Genomic DNA, 22,453 nt, shown 5'->3' on the forward strand with positions numbered 1-22,453 from the left:
TTTTTTTTTTTTTTAAATGGGAAAGCAGTCGTGTTGGGGGGGTTTTGGCACTCTTATCTGCTTACAGTTTGGTGATCCAGCACTGATGCTTCCTACACTGCAAAGAGACTTTTATAAAAGGAGAGTTTTTTCACATGCATAAATTCCTTTTGTTTTCAACTACATTGGAGTTGAGCATTTGAGTTATCGTGTAAACAGTTGCTCTATAGTCATTGGCTGATTGACAGTTTCACCTGCCTATTGTAAAATGTACCCACATTTGCAGTGGTCAGGTGGTAATTTCATGTTTTGTGTATTATAAAGAAAAAACTGGAAACACTGATGTGAAATCAGGCATTTTTGGTCACAAGCACAAAAAATCCTCAAGACCCATATACAGTAGCTGCTATCATTTCCACAGAGCTCTTCATCCTCTTCTTCCTGCTCCTCCTCCTCGGTGGCACTAATCACCCCTCATACCGCGCTGCTTTGTTGTGTGTGTGTGGCTGGTAGTACGGTAGCAGCGGCTGCTGTACGTACAAGCAGAAGGTTACGAGGAGGTTATTTCGCCTGCAGGATCCATTCATAGATCTCTATAAATACCGTTCAGCTGCAACAGAGGATCATTAAAAACCCCCGAGACCTTCGTCAGAAGAGCAGCGTCGGTTTGCACGGCGCGCTGTGTTTTCTCCATTTCTGCAGCATCAAGGACAGATCTCAGGGCGAAACAAGGATCCATGAGAGACGCTTTGATCAGGTCACTGTTTCTTCACTATCACGGTAGGCCACAGTGTCACTGATGCAGTCGCAGGTAAATGTAGTGATGCAGAAAGAGAAACATGGTCGGGGAAAAAAACAAAAGCCCTGTGAGACTGACCGAGAGGGACGGTGTAGAAAATGTGGATTTAGTCAATTAAGCGATTATAACATGCTGGTATTTAAGCAGATTTTTAAATGCATGCCTTTTTTTTCCTCCCAAAAGTTTATTTGAAGAAATTGAATGGTGTTTTTTTTTCCCCTTTTAGAATGTAGTTATTACATAGTTTATGCATATTTTTTTCTATATGTGCACTGCAGTACAAGTGTCAATTAATGTTTGTTTATTGTGATGTAGTGGTCACTGGTCAGTAGTAAAAAATATATAAGCATGAAAGTAAAAAAAACCACTGTACACTGTTATATTTATGAGACAATGTGTTTATTTTGTTACTTCCTCGGATTCACTCAATTTGAGAATAATCGAAATGTGTGTAATTTATATTAAGATAAGGGAATTTGCAGGGTTACTGCAGCCAAAAATCACAGCAAGATTGAAAATAGAAATAAGGTAGGGAAATAAGAGTGTTAGATACTGTATGTGCAAGAAAAACAATAAGATAAGACAAATATATACGATATATACAAGTAAAACTCCTGACAGTGGGTTGTATTAACCATTAGTCTGAGCTCCACAATAATGGGACTCCACTATAATGTTGTTCAGATAAATCCTCTTCACGATTTAAAGTACCAACGTGTGGGTGTGTGTGTGTTCAGTCATGGATGCTGACAGGCTGGAGCAGCAGGTGGCCACTGTGGAGAGAGGCATTGCCTTCCTGAAGCAGGAGCACCTGGCCATGCTGACCGGTCTGCAGCTGGAGATCACACACCTGAAAAGGCGCTGTCACGGTCAGTCTCCGCTGAGTCGCCGCTCTCCATCTCTTTATGCATCTGTGCACCACCTGACGAACCTGACTGTCTCATGTCTCGCACCCTGACTGACTGTCTTCCTGTCTGTCCCGCTCTTGTGTGCAGAGCTGAGCTGTGAGCTGGACTCCAGGTTTCCTGACAGAAACACAGCAGGTATGATATGAGAGCAATTTTGCTGACGGGGATGAAAACGATATGTGGAGTGATGCTGATATTTAATGCTCTATAGTCGGAAATGCATTCTGAGCAAATTGTTTTGTTTATTTCCGTTCTTCCAATAGAGTGTTAGATTTCAGCATCCTTGTAGGATCGTTATACACCACACTGCAACATGGCTAAGACATCAAGTGCACAAACTCGTACGATTCTAACACCTTTTGAATCGAAGGCTACGGCACAAGTCATCAACTGAAAGAAGGTTCTCAGTCATCCAGGTCATGGTTGTGCTAAAAACCAAGGCAACTGGACATCTGTTAGATGGAGGGTTGATCAGAGCCGCTGCAACTGAGTGTGCCACCACAGGTCACCACCAGGGGACCCGTGGACCACCTGACTGAATATTACAGTGTTTGATTAGACATTGACCTTGTAGCACACATACTGTGAGAGGATTCATTTATATTTCTACTGCTGTCAAAACATTTTACCCAGTTTTTACCGCAGTCCTCATTGACCATGTTCATGTGTGTTTCTCAGAGGAGGAAGCAGAGCTGGCAGCACGCTGTGAGGCAGCAGAGCGCCTCCTGGAGGAGCAGAAGTGCATGATGGTCGCTGTGCGTGGTGAGCTGCGGGCCGGCCGCGCACGGACATCGGCGCTTGGCAGGAGCCTCAGGGAAGAAGAGCGGCGGTTCCTGGAGGAACTGAAACGCCGCAGCCACAAGATCACGCTGCTGACCCGAGAGCTGCAGCGGCAGAACGACACCACCTCCAGCCTTTATCACGAGCTCCACGCCGCACGCTTAAAACTCTTCAATCAACAGCAGAGCGGCGACTCTGCTGCAGCGAGAGAGGAGGACGAAGCCAGAGGGAGAGATGAGGAAGAGGATGATGAAGAGGACGAGGAAGGGGAGAGCACAGACTGGCTTCTGTCTCCACCTCCCCCTGCCTCTCCCTCCCAACCAGAGGAGAGACACAGGAGGCGTGTCGCCATGAGGGAGGAGAGGGTCCGAGCTTGTGTCCCACAAGAGAGAGTGACATCACCGCAGAGGCCACACCCCATGCCCGATCCCGCCCTGTTCTTGATGCCACTTAGATACCGCCTCCTTCGCTTGAGTCAGCCACTCAGAATGCAGGACGGAGAGGAGATGGACGACGAGTGGGAGGACATTGAGGACATCAGGGCGCCCAGGAGGGTGGACATGGGGGCAGGAGAGGGAGAAACTGCTCTGTGATGATTATGGATGGGTGATGCTGTCTTCCCGCAGCATCGAATGTCTGGTTTGTAACATTTAGGAGGATTTATGATCAAAAATTACATATATTGCCCATAAGTATGTTCATATAAGTGTGTAAGCGCTTTGCAATAAAGAGCGTTTGGTTTTCGTAGCCTTAGAATAAGAATTTTATATGTACTTTAGTCAAGGGCCTTGCTTTAGGCTACCATCTTGTGCCGCCATGTTTCTACAGAACCCCCAAGCGTACATGCATTTTGAAGTGGAAGCTTACTATGCAATCAAAGAAAATAGAGAGAGAGAGCGAGTGTTTACATCCTTTCTGGTATGTGAAGGCCACCGTAGTTCCCCGGTCCGCTCGGTAAAAGGGAGAAGTGAGAGGAGGAGTCCTCCTTCTGTTGCACTCTGCAGTCTCGCCGTTAGATGCCGCCAATTCTCACACTGTGGACATGTAAGATGATAGAGATTTAACATTTTGATTCTCTGCAGATTTAAGGGCGTATGGTATAGATATTTGGAGTTGGGTGCCCAAGAATGTTTGATTGACCTATATATAGATACATTTAAGGGAGAAATAAAATAGTTTTTTTGGAGTGAGGTCGTATGAGGTATTGACACACAGTACAGTCAGCATTGGCTGAAATACATGCAGCCCTCGCTGGCCCCCTGTATGGAGAACCAGCATAAGACAGGACTGCATGCCCTCACTGAAAAAAAAATGGATTTTATCCTGAGTTAGTCTATGATATCTTCAGAATATGTTCACAGCATTATCTCACCTTCAGACAGCCCTTTCTAACTGGAAATGGAAGTTTGTGTTGCAGTACTTGCACCAAAGTCCATAGAAAAAAATCAACACTTTTACTTAACAGAGCACAGGAGTCATTGACCCACTGCTGCATTCACCAGTCAGTTCAAATGTGATTTTTGTTTGACTTCCTTTTCTTTAGATTTACTGAAGTGTCACAAACATACCATGGAGGCAGCAGTAGACCAGCATCTCCAGAGCTGATAACACTGCTTTTTACTTTTTACTATGAGAGTTGGTGTGAAATGTCGACAGTGAGATAAAGGGGTGAATATATTTATAAGGTGTCCCCAGCAGTGGGCGCACACAGCTCAGGCACACATTTAAAAAATAAAAAAAATAAATACATGGGAAATTGCAAGAATTGAGGAAACGAGTGAGTCATAGGAATCTGAATTGTAGTAGTGCTTTATATGGATGCCTTTTGATTTGAACACTGTTGATCACAGCTTTTTGCCTGTCATTTATAGCCTTGTCTCTGTGTCTGTGAACATGTTACACTGGTTAATGTTCAACTAGCAACCTGCTCCTGCAGTTACACAGAGTCACTGTAAGAAGGCGTCGGGACATTTTGTATGATTTGCACTTTATTAAATTAATGCAATGTGCCGGATAACGGCAGAACAATGATTTCCACTGTCACGTTTTTAAAAGGTCTTTTTTTACTTGACATCATAGATGTAATAATTAAAATATGTATCAGCAACAGCAATGTACTACTTAATGTGTTTTGCCATCCATGCACTGGGTGGCAGCACAACCACACCTTGAGTCAGGTCTGCTGACAGAGACAGAAGTGAAAAGCACTACGAGTAGAAGAGAAAGTGTAATTTTATTAAATTGCAATAACAACACAATGCTGCACTGCTCAGTGCACTCTCCAGTCGCATCCTATAAAAACATGCAGCCACAGACACCACAATAGACAGCAGGCACCACAACATACTGCCATAAATGTAACAGTGTTGTACATTGAATGGATTATTTCACAGAATACATCCAGCCTACTACACCTGCTGTATCATTATGATACATGCATTGTCCTGTTGTACAGTCAGAATAAAAAGGATTGTGGCAATATCTTTTTTTCAATGTCTACAGCTGACAAAACAAATTAAATGAAACTGCATGAAATTAAAGGACTTTTAAAATAGCAGAAGAGGAAAATACCAGAAATTTAGGAAAAATAAATAACTTACAGGAAATCTTTCATACACATCGATCGACTGAGTGATTCATTTATTGATAATTTCTGATCATTTTAAGGACATTCGGGTGCAATATTATTCAAGCACTGACTCAAGGCCCCAAACTACAGCTCTCACATGTGCGTGTGCGTCACAACAAACACATGCAACTTGTCTCCTAGCAATCGTCCCATTCTAGAACGTTCCCACAGTTGTCTTGGAGACCGTGCTCAGAATGTTAATATCACTCTGCTGCAGTGCTGCCATGGCAACCACAGAGCTGTGCTCCTGCTGATGCCTGAAAGTGTCCAAGGGGAGCGGAGACTGAAAAAGCCGCAGGTTGATTCTCAGGACCCTGTATTTGGAAAAGGGATGTGCTGTGTCACATCACTTGTATCGTTTCCACCAAGAAGAAAAGGATGACAATGTCTCCTGCTGCTATTTATGCACCGTCTGCATGAGCTCACATTCAAGGTTGATAGAGAGCACATGCCATAGGCCGGTCTGCACACAGGAAATTACATCATTATAGTAGAGAGGTTGCCCTCTTCTGGACTTGAATGGGTACTAAGTGTGTGAATGTGCATGAGTGGCCTACAAGCTCTGTCTCACAGCTACTCCCCAGCCTTGAAGGACACACACACACACACACACACACACACACACACGCACAGAAACAGAGTTTGTGTGAAGGAGTTTTGCAGCAAGTAGCGACAGGAGAGCGGAGCCTTGTGCTCTGCAGCAAATCCTGGGGAAGCCGGCTTTCTGATTTCAACAGGATGCACAGCAGACAAGTCTGGAGAAGATGACACAGAGTGACAGTGTCTCCCCATCTCTGCACTGGCTGGTAGGACCGGTCTTATTTTGTGTGACATGTATGCACATATAGATCCTGCTGCAACTGTGTCCTCATGAGCCTGAATAAGTCGTGTTGCCTCTGTATAAACTGTAATCAGGGGCTAAGACACGTCAAATGTGTGTGTTATTTAGTGTTTTTTGATTTAGCCGTTTAACAACTGTAACTCAGAAGTAGTTGTCACATCTGTCTTCCAGGATTCCAACATCATTCCAGAGCTCATGTGGTGACATTCATCCTCTGAGGTATTCCAGTCCTTTACAGAGTAAGCTGCAGAAAACACTTGTGTAATCCTCCTGTCATCAGCTGTTGTCCAGGCTCTTAGTTGTCTATTCACACATGCTAAGTAAACACACAGTGACAAAGCCTTTCACAGTTTATACCTGCAGTGTAAACACACAGTGAATTACAAAGTAATTACAGAGTAAGTTTCGGCTCTGATTCAAGGTTACATTCGGTCGTTCTCTCTATTGCTCAATTGGACGTGTAACCATGGTGACATCACACTGGACTAACCACAGATCAGAACACAATAGTCTAAGTTGGTGAAGTGAAATGTGAAAAATATATACATAAAGTCATTTTTTAGAAATAAAAAACTGAAAATTGGCATGTGCATATGTATTCACCCCCTTTGTTATGAAGCGCATAAAAAGCTCTGATGCAACCAATTATTCATTAGTGACATAATTAGTGAAATGATGTCCACCTGTGTGCAATCGAAGTGTCACATGATCTGTCAGTACATACACACACCTTATTTTTTTGAAAGACCCCAGAGGCTGCAACACCTAAGCAAGAGGCACCACTAAGCAAACACTGCCATGAAGACCAAGGAACTCTCCAAACAAGTAAGGGACAATGTTGTTGGGAAGTACAAGTCAGGGTTATAGGTGGTTATAAAAAAAATATCCAAATGGAAAGAACATGGCACAACAGCAAACCTGCCAAGAGACGGCCGCCCACCAAAACTCATGGACCAGGCAAGGAGGCAATAATCAGAGAGGCAGCACAGAGACCTAAGGTAACCCTGCAGGAGCTGCAGAGTTCCACAGCAGAGACTGGACTATCTCTACATCAGATGACAATAAGCTGTACACTCCATGGAGTTGGCCAGAAGAACGCCGTTACTTTCAGCAAAAAACTAAATGGCACGTTTTGAGTTTGAGAAAAGGCATGTGGGAGACTCCTAAAATGTATGGAGGAAGGTGCTCTGGTCTGATGACACTAAAATAAAACTGGCGCAAACCCAACCTCAATCAATAGAAAATCTGTGGTCAGACTTAAAGATTGCTGTTGACAAGCGCAAACCATCCAACTTGAAGGAGCTGGAGCAGTTTTGCAAGGAGGAACGGGCAAAAATCCCAGTGGTAAAATGTGGCAAGCTCTTAGAGACTTATCCAAAGCAACTTGGAGCTGTGATTGCCGCAAAAGGTGGCTCTACAAAGTATTGAATTTGGGGGGGTGAATAGTTATGCGCATTGACTTTTTCTGTTATTTTGTCCTATTTGTTGTTTGCTTCACAATTTAAAAAAAAAAAAAAAAAATCATCTTCAGTTGTGGACATGTCCTGTAAATTAAATGATGCAAATCCTCAAACAATCCATGTTAATTCCAGGTTATGAGACAACAAAACATGAAAAATGCCAAGGGGAGTGAATACTTTTGCAAGGCATATGTCAACAGCAAGACTGTACCCCCCCTTGACTCACATTCTGATCACATGACAATGATACCGCATGTCTTTGTTTGTTTAGCGGGTGTTTAGTGAAGTATTTGTGACATTTAGAGTTTTGAATTGCATTAGATTCTATATTTTTACACCAATATCCAGTGATGCTGATCTGTGTCAAAGTGATACATATTCACAGTATCCTATCTATTAACACTATTAACACTGTTTTTTCATCCTCAGGCCACCGTCCAGTTATACTGCTGTTTTGTGTGAGAAAGGCATCATGGGAAATATAGTGCAATGCTGTCACGCACTGTCTCACTACTTTAAGTGTCAGGACACACAGGTCCAGGGAGAAGCAGAAACATCCCCTCTGCTCTCCAGCGAGGACAGTGAATGTTACTCCCCCAGTCTCCCTGACGACCTTGAGGACGACCTGTTAACCATCTCCACCGGTGTGACAAACCCGTCCCTCGAACCGGAGCACTTCCTGTTTCCCGATATCATCCTCAGCAGCAGCCTGGGAGGGGAAGTGACTCTGGTGGAGCCGATGGTGTGTCTGCTGGTGTCCGAGGAGGAAGAGGGACGAGGTGAGTGTTTGAGGCTGGATGAGCCGGGACATGAAGGACAAGAGAGGAGGAACATGTGGAGGACCAGGACATTTTCTGAGGTGGAGACGCAAACGGAAATGGAGACACAGATTGGTATGGAGGTGCAGACTCGGACAGAAGTTCAGACACAAACGGAGATGTCTGTGTGCATCAATGATGCTGAAGAAGAACATGAGACACTGAAACAGGGGAGTGTGTCAGCAGAGATGCAAACGGACGACCAAACATCACAGGAGAGACACTCAGAAATCACATCAGACATAGGAACGTCATGGGAGACAGATAAAAACACAATGTCCATCAGTGAGGCCGAACAAGAAGAACTAAATCACAGCCATGAGCCAAATATTCAAACAGAACTTGAGACAGAGCTAAACGAGCAGTTATTCACTGATGAAGAGAAAGTCTGGAAGTTACAACAGAATATTATAGCTGCTCAGGAAAATGCAGACTTTGTAAAAGACAAAGAACATTCAGAGAGCAACACCCTGGATGATAAGGAATACAGCATCACAACCATTGTTTCAACGGTGAGATTCGACAACGCCAGGTGTCACGACGACCTCACGCCACAGAAAAGTACAGATCAGAAAGAGCTGGAAGAGGCGTCCGATCAGACTGTGAGCGACAAAGACGACCACACCGTCTGCATGAAAGCAAAACAAAATCTGTCTGAAGAAAACACGGATGAAACACAGAACACAGAACGCGATCACACACCACAGAGGGGAGAGGACGAGGACGAGGACGAGGACGGTGTCCTGCAGCATGTGACGGCGTTGGAGGACGTTCTGTCACAGGTGGAGGCGGAAGGAGCAGAGGTGAAGCAGATGACCTTGTTTTTAGTTGACCGGCTGTTTCTGGCAGCGCCAAGCGTCAAAGGTGCGTCTTGTCACGTGTTGTCATATTCACACACATTCACACAATCCTTACTGATAGATCATACAGTGAAAGCAATAGTAGTTAATAATGTATCACCATTTTATTTCAAACATGTGCATAATAAACTTATCATAATACTTGAAGTCAAATAAAAAGACGATGGTAATAGCTGGTAAAATACAATTGAAACAAAACATTAGTTTTGATTGGTAAAATGTCCAAAATGAATGTAAAACATGAAATGCAAAAAGAAGGGTTAAAAGTAGAAGTGACATTTTTGTATCTACTTTATATATAAGATGTTATTGTTTATTATTTCACAATCATATGTCACTGTTTAAGCTTGGATATTTCCTATGCAGGGATTTCAGATTCAATTGTGTCCATCATGTTGTTGTTGTATAGTTTTATACTTTACTTTACAAGTTTTATTGTCAGTTTCATGTTCATACATCTTCATTTCATCTCTCATTGCCAACAGCACCTCCTTCTCAAAATGAAGAAAGCCCAGGGGACGATCACCTGCAGCAGTCTGATCCTGATAAAAAGGAACTCGATGTCCGGGACCTCATCGATCTGCAAGAGACCGAGTTCACTGTCAGAATTCAACCTCCTGGAACAGAAAGTTTTGAGCTCCAGGTCCTGACATTACACTGTCTTCATTTTCCTTATACCTGACTGTCTCTTCACTCTGATCCAACTCTCTGTCTCTCGTCCGCCCTTAGGTGACAGGTCAGATGCTGGTGGCAGAGCTGCACCAGGTGCTGATGGACCACGAGGTCACCTGTCACCGCACATGCTTCTCACTGCAGCTGGGAGGCGCCGTACTCGACAAGCTCACCGAGGTGTGCTCCGTCCAGGGAATCCAGGATGGAGTGCAGATCAAATTAGTGGAAGGTAACAACCTCATCCTTTTCTTTAGTCCGCTTTTATTTCGTTTTTTCTTTGTTTTATTCATGTATACATAATATATGGGTGATGTATGAACAGAAACAAAATATTAACCTTTTTTTATATATATATATTTACACTTTTGTCTTGCTATATTTTTTCGCTCTTTTTAAAGTAAATAGCATTGTCACAACTTAATCTCACTGCTGCTGCACTTGTACAATGCATGTGACAAATATATACATCATAAGGAATTATACTGTATATTAGCGTCCACTTCAAAATGATTTCTTTGACTTTTCTTGAGCTATTTCTGAAAGTTCATATACAGTATGTAACCTATCCTGTATACCTGACACATTCAACACTCACTGATTTGTTTGCTACCTTTTACTAACCGCAGCAATGAACCCCTTCCCTCGCATGCAACGTTATTTATTGACCTAAGACTCATTTCTTCTGACGTCTCTGCAGATTGTTATTCAGTGCGCGATGCCCGCCTGCATCTCCAACACGTGTGTGATCTCCTGAGGAGCCTTGACCCTGCAGACGCGTACAACGGGATGAACGGCCACTCACTGTCTTACCTCAGCTTTTACACCAGAGGAGACCAAGGTTATAATAGTTTGGGATTTCTCATTAGTTTTAGTTTTTATTTACTTTTAAAATGAGTCAGTTTTAATTCGTTTTTAGAGCGGGTATTCTTAGTTTAACTTTTATTAGTTGTAGTGTTAGTTTTTTGTAATATGGATGGATTTGGCAGGTGCAAGATTCAAAAAGGTCATAAGTATCGTGTCATAAAACCCCAGCAAAAGATGCCATTTTAAAAGTTTATAAGGACAGACGAACAAAGATGAAAACTGAGCACATTTCCTCTATAATTTTAGTTAGTTTTATAAACGCACAATTCAGTTTCAGTTAGTTATTGGTCAGTCAGTCATCATCTACCGCTTTATCCTCTGCCAGAGGGTCGCGGGGGGGCTGTGCCAATCTCAGCTACATCGGGCGATAGGCGGGGTACACCCTGGACAGTTCGCCAGTCCATCGCAGGGCCACACACAGATAGAGACAAACAACCATTCACTCTCACACTCACTCCTATGGTCAATTTTAGAGTGTCCAATTTACCTATCCCCACATTGCATGTTTTTGGACTGTGGGAGGAAGCCGGAGAACCCGGAGAGAACCCACGCACACACGGGGAGAACATGCAAACTCCATGCAGAAAGGCCCATGTTCCAACCGGGGCTCGAACTCGTGTATAACTGCTTTAAAATGAAACCTGTTCTGTTTTTGTATCGCTGACCGCAGCTTTAACATTTCCACCTCCATATTCACCCTGCAGACAGTGACAGCTTGAGGAAGAGGCGACTCTCTGAAAAGGAATCCATCGACTTCAGGCCTCCAGAAAACATCCTCCCTGGGTGTAAGGACCGACCACTGACTCCACTGCAGCCTGTCAGAGACGACTGGAAGGTGATAGTGCAGCTTTCCCAAAAACATACTTCAGTGTTCACTTCAATTCATAGTGAAGAAAGTGAAATATTCTGAAAGTATCATTACAGCCACTACAGTGCCTGCGGGTTCTGACCATTAGCAGCTGGAACCCTCCACCGGGGAACAGAAAGATGCACGGGGACTTACTTTACCTCAATGTCCTGACTATGGAAGACAGAGAGCTCAACATTACATCCTCTACTCGTGGTTTCTACCTCAATCAGTGAGTGTTTAACAAAAGTTTTCTTTGTTTTTTTTGCCAGGCAAAAGAAACTTCACTTCTACTTTGACTTTAGTAGCCTTTCTATAGACTCTATATCTTTTTTATTTTATAAATTGCCTCAAATGTTATTTTTTTTCCCTGTAAAGTCAAACAGTTGTAGAAACTCACGTGGATTCTATTTGCTCTGATTGCTCCAGGTCGACTGCCTTCAACTTCAACCCTAAACCTGCAGTTCCCAGAATCCTTTGCCACTCTCTTGTTGAGCTGCTGAGCCATGTCAGCCCTGCTTTCAGGAAAAACTTCAGTGTCCTTCAGAAGAGAAGGTGAGCCAATCGTTTAGTAATCAAACAATATCGCTTTCAATTCCAGTAAAAGCCTATTTTTAACACTCATATGAACATTTCTAATAGAAGAACATGTGTGCTCTCTGTGAACCAGAGTCCAGCAACACCCTTATGAGCGCTTCGCGGCGCCTTTTCAGGTGTTCACCTGGACTGCACCTCATGCAGAACACACCCTTGACCGCGTGCGTGTGGACGAGACACACGCCAGTCACATGGGCCAGGACAAGCACACAGCTGGGCAGGTTGCAGACCCAAATAAAGGGAATTGGATGAAATGCTGGCTGAGATGATAAAGCTGATATTTCGATTTTGTTATGACCACAGAGTCGGGACTGGAATGAGGAGCTGCAGGGATCCAGGGAACTTCCCAGGAACTCCCTACAGGAGCGGCTGCACAGAGAGAGGAGCATATTTAAGGTGAGACCACAGGTCTTTAATAAGAGAAGTGGACTGATGACTGTATGATCATATAATATCCATCTGTCCAAACAACAATTAATCCAGATAAGTTAAGAGTAATCAAACATTATTTAATTATTATTAAAAGTTATAATTCATTCCAACTTAAAAGTGTATTTTCCTCTCTCTTTTAATTAAGTAATAATGTAATAAATTATGTATTTCTGTGGTAATACCACATTATTTGTAGAGCAATTTTTATGATGGTAATAACAATAGTGATAAACTATTACTATTGTTATTACCATCATAAAAAACCCACTATTACTAATAGTGGGTTCATAAGGAGATTATATGTGGTAATATATCCAGCTTATAGCTTTTGAATCATACTTAGAAAAGACTACCTTCACATGAGAAAGTGTTTGTGAATCAAAATGTATATTTACAATATTCCGATGTCATAACGAAACTATTACTTTGTGATCTTGTTAGAAATAACTTGGTATTACCATAATATTATTTCCCTATATCAGTTTGAACAGTTTTGTTTTTTTCTTCACTCTTATCATCTCATAATCATCTTTTAAACCTTTCGTTTACATTACAGCAACATTTCATCCATCAAAATAAAACAAGTGTGACTCTACTGTTCTGTACGTCCACAGACCAACAGTGACTTTGTTGCCGCTGCAGCACAAGGTGCAGTGGCCGTTATCGACGGCAACGCCATGCCATTAAACCCGAGTGAGGCGCCTCACATGCAGATGTTCATCTGGAAGAACATCTTCTTCAGCTTGGGCTTCGACATATCTGAGCATTACCAGCAGCTGGGAGGCAACACCGCCGCTCATGCTGCCGCCATTTGTGACCTGAGAGGAATACAGGTATGTAGATCCTGCATGAGAAGGGAAGCGTTTAATAATGTTGGCTTAGATCAGTTATTGAATTGAAAGAAAAATAAATAAAACAGCATGAATTCTGAGATTAAAGTCGGAGTTCATGGATACTCCATATACACATACATACATTCTCGCATGTGCAACCCAAGGTTAAAATAAAAATAAATACTAATAATAGAAAATAAAAATGAACACAATTATTATTTTCTACTTCTACTTCTATCTAGATTTTACCATTTTACTATTACTTTACTTTTACGTTTTCATTGATTGTTGTATACCTTTTGTGTTGCTGTGCCTATGTGTAAAGCACTTTGGTCAAACTTGTCTTGACTATACTGCAGGCATACGCATCTGTGGATACGGAGGGGCTTCACACACTCGGGACAGCTGTGGTGGATTATCGTGGCGTCCGTATTATCGCTCAGACGATTGTTCCAGGAATACTAGAGAGGACTCAGGAGCAGAGTGTCCTCTATGGATCTAATGACAATGGAGTCACTGTTTTTACAAACCCCAGGTAAAACACACAAAAAGTAAAAAAAATCATGCATATTATCACAGGTAGTTAGATCTTGAACAAGTCAAAGTCCAAACAGGGAATTGTGACTTGCAGTTTTTTTTTTTTTTCCTGCAGGTTTCTGGAGCTTTTGGATAAAACCAGTAAACCTCTGAGAATCCAGCGTCACCACGTCCTCGACCACAACAACGTCCCAGTGGAGCTTTGCTCTGGCATTGAGACCAAAGGCATCCTGGGTAATGATGGGCGACCGTACATCCTGGATCTTCTTCGCACCTCTCCTCCTGACCTCAACTTCCAGTTCTCAAAGACAGATGAGATGCAGGACGAGGTGCCAAAGGAGTGTCAGTGCTTCGGTTATCCACGCCAACATCGTCACTGCCTGGCGGCCCTGAGACCGGAGCTGCTGGAGGCCTTTGTCCAGCACAAGTGAGTCAGGTTTTTAGACACAAAAATCAGCCACCATTTAACAATTAACCTTGCAGAATGAGCTTTAAAACCTCTTTTGCAGGTATGACATTTATGTCAAGATGGTGACCGAGGGGCTCAGCCAACTGGAAGAACAAGATAAAGCTACGGAGCTGAATGAAGACAGACGAGGTACAATAAAACCCAGTGATGCATAAGAGAATAACAACAGCGAACTGACGTGAAATGATAAATCAGGAGAGAATGGGTCACTGCAAAGACAAATTAGATTGGGTAACAATATAAAATGGTAACAGTAACATTTTATGACATGTATTATGTAGTCGTTTGGCATCACAGGTTTTATTGACAATTCTTGATCTTAAAACATGAAATTGAAATTGAAGATAACATACAGTAATTATCCTTAATGTTGTACAATCACCTGATTTTATGAATTGTTGTTTTCCACTACCCCACAGTGAGCCTTTAAAATGTAAATCAGGAGCTGGATCAGTTGTATGGAGACCACGATGGATAAACTAAGCATGTTTTGACGCTAACTGAAGGCTACATATTTTTGTTTCTCCAACACACTGGGAAGGGAAGCTGCAATATGGAACTTCACTAATAAATGTTGCTAAATTGTACACATGCTGTACCTTTAATATTTAACCGCTCAAAGCACAGTCCGAGAAGTTTAGGAGTAGTAAGTACATAAGTCCAGTCCATTGATTAGTAGTTGTTTTGTTGTGGTATTTTGCTTTGCGATGGTCAGAAAATGAAATTTATCAATATTGCTCTTGTAGAACTTCAGAGAAGAGATGCCATCATGAACGCATGTAAGGCTGTCGGATCACTGAGTGACTCCTGCTTTGACATACGCTTCAATCCTGATGTTTGCTCTCCAGGTACTAAACACACACACACACACAGAGAGAGGGAGACACTGAAGTATGTGCAGCTCAATGCAATTAAATTCAAGTACCTTAAGTGGCATAAACAAAAATGATGTTGCCATATGTTACTTATATGTGAATGTGTCACATACACTGTGTATCATATGTATGCTGTACATATAACATAAGTATTACAGTATTAACCTCTGAAATAGGCCTGTTAAATTATTTGCTTATCTTCAACAAAAAAATAAAATGTCATATCGAGTTCAGAGCTTTTATTCTGAAAAAAATGAACTTATTCAAATAAGTTCTGTTGCTAGAATTGACAGTTAAACTAAATGTTTGGTTTGAAAAAATAAAAATAAAAACACTGCTGTTGTCATGGAGACAGCCATGTTTGGGGAGTAAATGTCCATAAAATAACTACTTGCATATGTTAGGCTCAAATAAGAAGCAGTAATTCTTAAAATTGAAATGATGCACAATAAATATCAACAGCATGAGTACGTTTCTCACACGCATTTGTCTTCGTAACAAGCTGCTGATTAAAGACAACATTCACATTATTGCTGCTTCACACTCCAAGAGATGAGATCTTCAGTGAGGTCAAAGTGTCAAATATGCAGTTGTCCTGACTCCCTCAGGTTGCAAAAAGCAGATACATACAGTATTTAGCAACTAAAGCTGCTGAAGTTCCTTCACCAAGTACACTCTGTAGTTGTGGGGGGTTTTATGAGTGGGTAATTCACTCACAGGAACCTGCATCTCACTGTCTGCTGCAGGTGTTCGTTTCTCATCTGAGTTTGAAGTTCAGAGGCAGAGGAAGATGTTGTGGGACGCAGCTGCTTTTCTTCTCGCTCATCAGATTCCAACAGTGGTGAGTGTGTGAGATTCATATGTTCATGTGGTCTATGCTAGGAAATAATTAATGTGTGTGTGTGTGTGTGTTAGCTGAGGGACTGTCTGGACCACACAGCAGTGCTGATGGACGGCGTGACCCTGACCTCGGTGCTACATCAGCAGGGTGTGAACGTGCGATACCTGGGTACACTACTGAGAGAACTGCACCAGGGGGAGGAGAGTGGGAGACTCAGCTACTTAAAGGTTTATCTTTAGAGTGCTAAGATTTATTTGTACAAGAACACATGGCAATAAACCAATAAAGCTTTTTTTAAAAGCACATTGAGGTGCGGTGGGAAAAAATACCCAATCAGATGTTTCTTTGCAGAGAATTTCAATCAGTGAAGTCATCATCAGAAGTGCAAAACACATCTTCAGGACCTACCTACAGGTGATGTGCTCAAATAATTGAAAACAAATATGATATCTGAAAACAATTTTACAATCTTGTCATCATTTTCTAACGTGCACTTGTATCTTTCGTTCTCACAGGATGTGGAACCGGCAGTTTTCTCCGCTGCTGTCAGTCACTTCCTGAACTGCTTCTTGAGTTCTTCCCCCTGCGTCCCCGACTCGTGCTCCGATGAACTCCAGTCTCGCCGCAGGTCCCGACGGCGCCGCAACCACGGGAGTCGAGTCACCATGTTGACCGTTAGTGGGTGGGCCAGACTGACCAGCAGTGAGCTCTGGAGCAGGATCAGGACTGAGGCTGCGGATTATTACAACTACACAATTAACTGGTATACTGTATGTTTGTGGTTGTGTGCGACTGTATTTGTGCAACAGGATTTTACACTTTCATCCTTTCTGTGTTTAGTGAAAGTATAGATGAAGCCATTGAGAAGCATGGTCTCCAGAGGATCTCACTACTGCGAGAGATTGCCATCAAGATGGGCATCCAGGTTAGACATCGAGCATAAATTTACTGATTAAATTGTATGTTCTCTCCGTGTGTGTGGGTTGTCTCCTGTCCGATCATATTGTCATATGAGTTCACACAATGGTCATTAAACCAAAAGCAACATTACGTTAGGGAAGTGAAACAGAGACAAGCGGGTTGGCGTGAACTGACAACACGTCTTAAGGCCCTGCCTGCCCCTGCTATGCCGTTGTATACACATAAATGCTCCCTCAGTCAGGTCTGATAGTTTTGCTGGACAGAGCCCATTTACAGACGAAGGAAGCAGCATTCAAATCATATTTTATCATTTCTGTTCATGAAGGACAACCAGAGGCAGAATAATAACAATCTCTAAAAGTTATGCACTGCAGATTTTAGGACAAGAGACACATTTTCTTAAAACTAGAAAATTCTTTCACAAACAACAAATGTTTCCTCTCCTTTCTCTCCGTATTTAGGTACAGCTGAGGGAGTACGTGTTTGAGTCTCGCCACAGGCCGGTGTTCAGTGAGGAGGACATCGTCAACATGTTCCCTGTTGTCAAACATCTCAAACCTACGTCCACAGATGCCACACGGCTGGTACACCACGCACAGGTGTCAGTGCAGCAGGGTGAGAGATTCACACGCGAGTACAAACATTCACATCTGCGTAAAAAATTGATCGTACAGTACATCCACGCGTCCCCATATCCTTAATTTGTGTGTTTTGCGTTTTCTTTTAGGTCTTCTTAAAGAAGGTTATGAGTCGATTAGCCAGGCCCTGACCCTGTTCAGCAGTGTATACGGGGTCCTGCATGAGGACGTGGGCATGTGTCTGCGGCTCATGGGAAGGCTCAGTTACATCATGGGGGAATATGCCGATGTAAATATGCATAATACATAATTATAATAATCTATATTAAGCTGTAGATATGACCCTCTTTATGTTAAACACTGAAATATTTGAATACGGAAATGTTGTCATGTATCACAGGCTCTCAGCCACCAGGAAAAAGCTGCTATGAGTAGTGAGAGAGTCCAAGGTATAGACCACCCACAGACCATACAAGACTATGTGAGTTATTTCACCATCTTTATTCATTTACAAACACACTGTGACAGAATTTAATTCTGTTTTTGTTTTTTTTCATTTACAAACATACAAAACTGCACGTGTCCTATCTGTGATTCAGACTTTCCTGGCTCTGTACTGCTTTGCTGGAGGCCAACATTCGACATCCTTAAGACTGCTGTATCGCGCACGGTACCTCACGTTGCTCGTGTGCGGAGAAGATCATCCACAGGTCGCACTGCTGGATGTGAGCAACACCCTCACCTGCAAAGTGCTTTAAAAACTGTTTAAAAACTGTTAGGATGTTATCTATTCGAGTACATTCATATAGTCTTATATGTTTTAAATCTTTACAGTAAAATATACAACAAAAATTGGTTAATTAATGTTTAATCAAGATTAATATGGCATAAATGTTGATTTGTTTTTAGAAATAAAGAAAAAAGATCTATATACTGGAAAATAAACAGTGGCAAATGGTCACCATGAATAAACTTCAGGCAGGGACATTTCTTTTCCTAAATGTAGTCACTATAAGTGTAATTGCATGTTGCCTGGGTGATGGAAATTGTCTATTAATGTCCTTGATGTGCTCCTTTGAATCAGAGTATGCTAGGTTTAGTACTTCATGGACTGATGGAGTATGAGCACTCCCTGAAGTTCCTGCAGAATGCCTTAAATTTAACCTCCAAGTACCGCGGTGCCAGAACGCTGAGGCATGCGCACAGGTAACATTACATCTCCATGTTCCTTTGGTTTTTTTTTTATGTTATTATGGTCAAAGGCAAAAAGAATTACAAAGATATTGATGTCATACAGAAGATGCATGAACTGCTTTGAAATTGCTGTGATCCTCTTATTCATTCACTACTCTCTTCGCTCCCCTGATTTCTTATACATTACATGTATCTGCTTATCTATGTCCATCTTCTTTGCAGTCATCACCTGCTCGCCACTGTTTATGAGACCAAAGGAGATTTTCGATCAGCTCTGCAACACGAGAAAGAGGCTTATTCAATATACAAGAGTCAGGTGTGGTCAAAAATCTGGACATGGCCATGTTTAAGTCATAATGACACTACCCGGTCATGATTTTAACTGAGCTGTTTCCTTGTTGCACATATTAAGGTTGGTGAGGGCCATGACAGTACGAAGGAAAGCTCAGAATACCTGAAGAGCCTCACTCAGCAGGCTGTGGTCCTTCAGAAAGCCATCAACATCATCTACAGTAACACAGCTAGTGCCTCTATTCCTCCTCCAAAGGTCTGTACTGTTTGTTTAGTCCAAGTCCATATGAATTAAATACATGTCAGGTTGTGTGATGCTTCATTTTACCTGTGTTTCCCGTCAGTTTTCCACTCCGAGCCTTTCGACAATCCTACAGCAGCTCAACCTTACATGTGGAGTCATTCTCATCCCCCTCAGGTAAACAAACGCAGACAAGTTAAATGGTATCTTGTCCATGTGAAATACAGTCAATGTTAATGTTTCTGTTTTTTTCTGTAGTGCAAAGGACATTGCAGACTTGAGGACTGAGATGAAAGGAAAGGACAAGGTTCTGGTGGCAGAACTGGAAAAGCAGTAGTAACTGAAGCAGTACAGCAAAGCTGAACCACACACACACACACACACACACACAAGAGGACGTTATAATAGACAATAGTCATGAACAGCGAGCAACAATGACAATTGAAAGCCAGGCACATTCCTGCTTATATACAGGTTGAAAGGTATAGCTCTTTTGGGAATATATTGTTTCCATGAACGCACACTGTGGATGCTGTAGATTTACTGTCAAGTATGTGTTATTGTTTTTACTTTATCAGAAAGTGTATATATAGGCTTTAGCCGCTTTGTTGTTATGCTGCTAGATTACTTGATATGACTAATAGATTATTGGGAAAGCACAGTATTATGATTTAAAAATACTTCAACAATGAATAAATTAGTGCAGCAATGTACTTCAAGTGAAGGTTCTTTTAAGGGGCTGTCCTCTTCAGTTCCCTGTGTGTCCACTGGGCTGTGCTATAAACCCTTCTTAGAACATGGGAGGGGATTTGGATGCCTGGATTTTAAAACGTTCCCTATCACCATTTCATTTTGGATGTGTACCCAGGCCATAATCGTTCAATACACATTACTGACATTATTGTCTAGTTGACTGTGTGCAAACAAACAGATGATCTTACACATTAGGTGGCATTTTTATCAAAGGCTTAACTGAGATTAAATTAAGTTATAATGATTTGAGACTTATTTGAAACACATACAGTACTTCAATTTTATGAGTGTACAATCCCTTAGATGAATTGTTGTGTTGTTCATTTCATAATTAATTGATGAGCCTTTTATATTTTAGGGGCCGGGTCAGCTCATCATGCCATGATTTTGGACTGCTATGTTTTTACAATAGCCCACAATAAATAAACTAAACATGTTTTGAGTTTTGACACTAACCACATGCGTTCTCCAACACACTTAGAAAGGAATGATGAGGCGAGGGATATTCAGCTGCAATGTGCAATGTCCTCAATAAATGTCGCTAAATCTTACACACTGTACCTTTTAAATGTTTTGATCAAAACTGTAAAATGATCACAGACCATGTTGCATGAGCTGATTCATTATTTAACATTCAATGGCTGTATGGTTTGTCACCATCACTACAGTCTGTCCCTGTGAAGTTTATTCCAACTTGCTCACAAATAAAATGTTTAATTCAAATGTGTCTACATAGTAATAAGCCATAGTTGGTAAACTCTGGAGATCTGCTCACACTGTGAAATCATGTGTGAAGTGTGGAGAGAGCTGTGAGCAAGTTTTTTTCATCCTGTCTGGTATGCCAAGTCCACCATATTTCCCTCATGTGCTTAATAATGGTAGGGTTGAGCAGGAGAGTCCCATGTTTGTTGCAATCTGCAGTCTCGCCATTAGATGCTCTTAACTCAGACGTGCATGACCTAAAAAAATCAGGTCTTAAAACTGTTTTGTTTGCCTGAGCTTTTAATGTTGAGCAACTCCAATCTCTGCAGTAATTGATCCTGTTTTTTTAATGTGTATTTTTTTGTGTCATACAATATAATTTTATCTTTTGTCTGTTGTGTGCATTTCTTATTTGTACTGTTTTGAAACATTTTGGAACAACTGTTATACATCTGCTCCTGGTCTCTCTGTCGCTACCTCACCGCCTCCCTCTTGTCCTTTCTCTCCACCCTTTCTGTCTCCCAGCTCTCCTCTGTCCCACATTTTTAATTTCACCCCGACCCATCGAGGCAGATGGCTGCACATCTTTGAGTCTGGTGCTGTCAGAGATTTCTTCCTGTTAAAAGGAAGTTGTTTTTTTTTTTTAAAAAGTTCCTCCTCCTCCTTCATCTTCTCATCTTACAATAATAATAATTTCCAGCAGGGTGTACAATGAGATGTGTAATGTTGCCCTCCACAGTCTTACAAGTTCTTGATTGCAGTTTGATCTTTAAAGTTCTTTATCTCAGTTCAGTTTGTATCCTCATTCTCTTGTCTTCCTATGTCATTCGGTATTAGCACAGTCCTTCCACACTGTTCTAAGTTACTCATCACGGATCGAAAGTCCTTAATTTCTTGTCCCTTTATATTCTTACACGATACACAAGTAGAGGGCAGCGTTGCACCCCTCAGTGTACACCCTGCTGAAGCTAATTTGGAGCAGAAGAGGTTGTGTGGAAAAAAAATGCCAAAACTATGGCATAGTGATCATTCCTCTCAACATTGAAAATCGACTTCAAGGAAAAGCATGAAAGCTCCAGGTCAGCCAGTAAAACAACTGTTGACATTCTGTTCTGAACTGACCAAATGAAAATAAAGCATGTTTAATTGTCTCTGGATGTCAACACTAGCACAGACCATCTGGGTGTTTTCTTGTAATTTTCAGATAGCTGGCTAATCCACAATACCCCAATCCCAGTCTAGTTAGGACTACCATTCTCTTTAATTTAATTGAACACCACTTATTTCTAACAGAAGGTTGATAGAGCCAACCCTGCTGTTGTGTCTTCCACTCTTCTTGGCACTGTCTCACCACATTTTCTTTGAAAAACCTTTAGCTTTCTCATTTGCCTGGCTGGCAACTCCTGAGTGTCCATGGACCCACATAAATATTACATTACAGCCCATTCTTTTCAACCCTGAATAGACAACATAACATTTCAGCAACCAGGTCATGACGGGCACTTGATTTCCCATCCTTCGCTATCAGAGAAGCCACAGTCAGGTCTGACCTCCTTAACTCACTGCATTGCCCACAATATCACCAGCAGGAAAAAACTGACTCATGATCTGATATGCAAACCCTCTGTCTGATCTGAAAATTAGCAACAAACATGCCAAAGCGAGTACTTCCAGATACTACATCCTTAGATCTGAAAAACATTATTATTTTACCTTTATTTTTACCAGGAAG

At 41.9% G+C, this 22,453-nt stretch overlaps 2 protein-coding genes across 4 annotated transcripts; both read left to right on the forward strand.

Annotated features, from left to right (window-relative positions):
* The first annotated feature begins 478 nt into the window (after nucleotides 1–478).
* ccdc92bb (coiled-coil domain containing 92Bb) lies at nucleotides 479–4,796 on the forward strand. 2 transcript variants are annotated; one of them, XM_058627621.1, is made up of 4 exons: nucleotides 479–759; nucleotides 1,516–1,647; nucleotides 1,774–1,821; nucleotides 2,365–4,796. In XM_058627621.1, exons 1-4 carry the CDS (start codon nucleotides 717–719, stop codon nucleotides 3,057–3,059), a joined length of 918 nt encoding a protein of 305 aa, XP_058483604.1. In that variant the 5' UTR covers nucleotides 479–716; the 3' UTR covers nucleotides 3,060–4,796. The 2 variants fall into 2 exon arrangements, with proteins under 2 accessions (XP_058483604.1, XP_058483606.1); XM_058627623.1 differs by having other exon boundaries at nucleotides 479–736.
* Nucleotides 4,797–5,429: 633 nt separating this feature from the next.
* On the forward strand, nucleotides 5,430–21,889 carry LOC131458939 (clustered mitochondria protein homolog). 2 transcript variants are annotated; one of them, XM_058628314.1, is made up of 30 exons: nucleotides 5,430–5,901; nucleotides 6,108–6,175; nucleotides 7,826–9,078; nucleotides 9,560–9,717; nucleotides 9,804–9,975; nucleotides 10,444–10,584; nucleotides 11,315–11,445; nucleotides 11,535–11,689; nucleotides 11,887–12,012; nucleotides 12,128–12,275; nucleotides 12,358–12,450; nucleotides 13,101–13,319; nucleotides 13,679–13,854; nucleotides 13,972–14,283; nucleotides 14,366–14,454; nucleotides 15,072–15,173; nucleotides 15,947–16,041; nucleotides 16,116–16,268; nucleotides 16,393–16,455; nucleotides 16,557–16,804; nucleotides 16,882–16,966; nucleotides 17,424–17,577; nucleotides 17,690–17,829; nucleotides 17,941–18,021; nucleotides 18,140–18,265; nucleotides 18,625–18,746; nucleotides 18,957–19,050; nucleotides 19,147–19,281; nucleotides 19,370–19,443; nucleotides 19,525–21,889. In XM_058628314.1, the coding sequence occupies exons 3-30, from the start codon at nucleotides 7,869–7,871 to the stop codon at nucleotides 19,601–19,603; spliced, it is 4,881 nt and encodes a 1,626-aa protein (XP_058484297.1). In that variant the 5' UTR covers nucleotides 5,430–5,901; nucleotides 6,108–6,175; nucleotides 7,826–7,868; the 3' UTR covers nucleotides 19,604–21,889. The 2 variants fall into 2 exon arrangements, with proteins under 2 accessions (XP_058484297.1, XP_058484298.1); XM_058628315.1 differs by having other exon boundaries at nucleotides 6,108–6,155.
* The last annotated feature ends 564 nt before the right edge of the window (nucleotides 21,890–22,453 follow it).

This window comes from Solea solea, chromosome 4 (assembly GCF_958295425.1).
Source record: "Solea solea chromosome 4, fSolSol10.1, whole genome shotgun sequence".
Taxonomy (NCBI): domain Eukaryota; kingdom Metazoa; phylum Chordata; class Actinopteri; order Pleuronectiformes; family Soleidae; genus Solea; species Solea solea.

Excerpts from the sequence above, each read along its gene's own strand:
- LOC131458939 (XM_058628314.1), top strand. The coding sequence starts at position 7,869 with ATGGGAAATATAGTGCAATGCTGTCACGCACTGTCTCACTACTTTAAG. Across the intron at positions 13,855-13,971 it reads ACTGTTTTTACAAACCCCAG|GTTTCTGGAGCTTTTGGATA; the intron begins GTAAAACACACA and ends TTTTTCCTGCAG. Across the intron at positions 16,456-16,556 it reads TCTTCAGGACCTACCTACAG|GATGTGGAACCGGCAGTTTT; the intron begins GTGATGTGCTCA and ends TCGTTCTCACAG.
- ccdc92bb (XM_058627621.1), top strand. The coding sequence starts at position 717 with ATGAGAGACGCTTTGATCAGGTCACTGTTTCTTCACTATCACG. Across the intron at positions 760-1,515 it reads ACTGTTTCTTCACTATCACG|TCATGGATGCTGACAGGCTG; the intron begins GTAGGCCACAGT and ends GTGTGTGTTCAG. Across the intron at positions 1,822-2,364 it reads TCCTGACAGAAACACAGCAG|AGGAGGAAGCAGAGCTGGCA; the intron begins GTATGATATGAG and ends TGTGTTTCTCAG.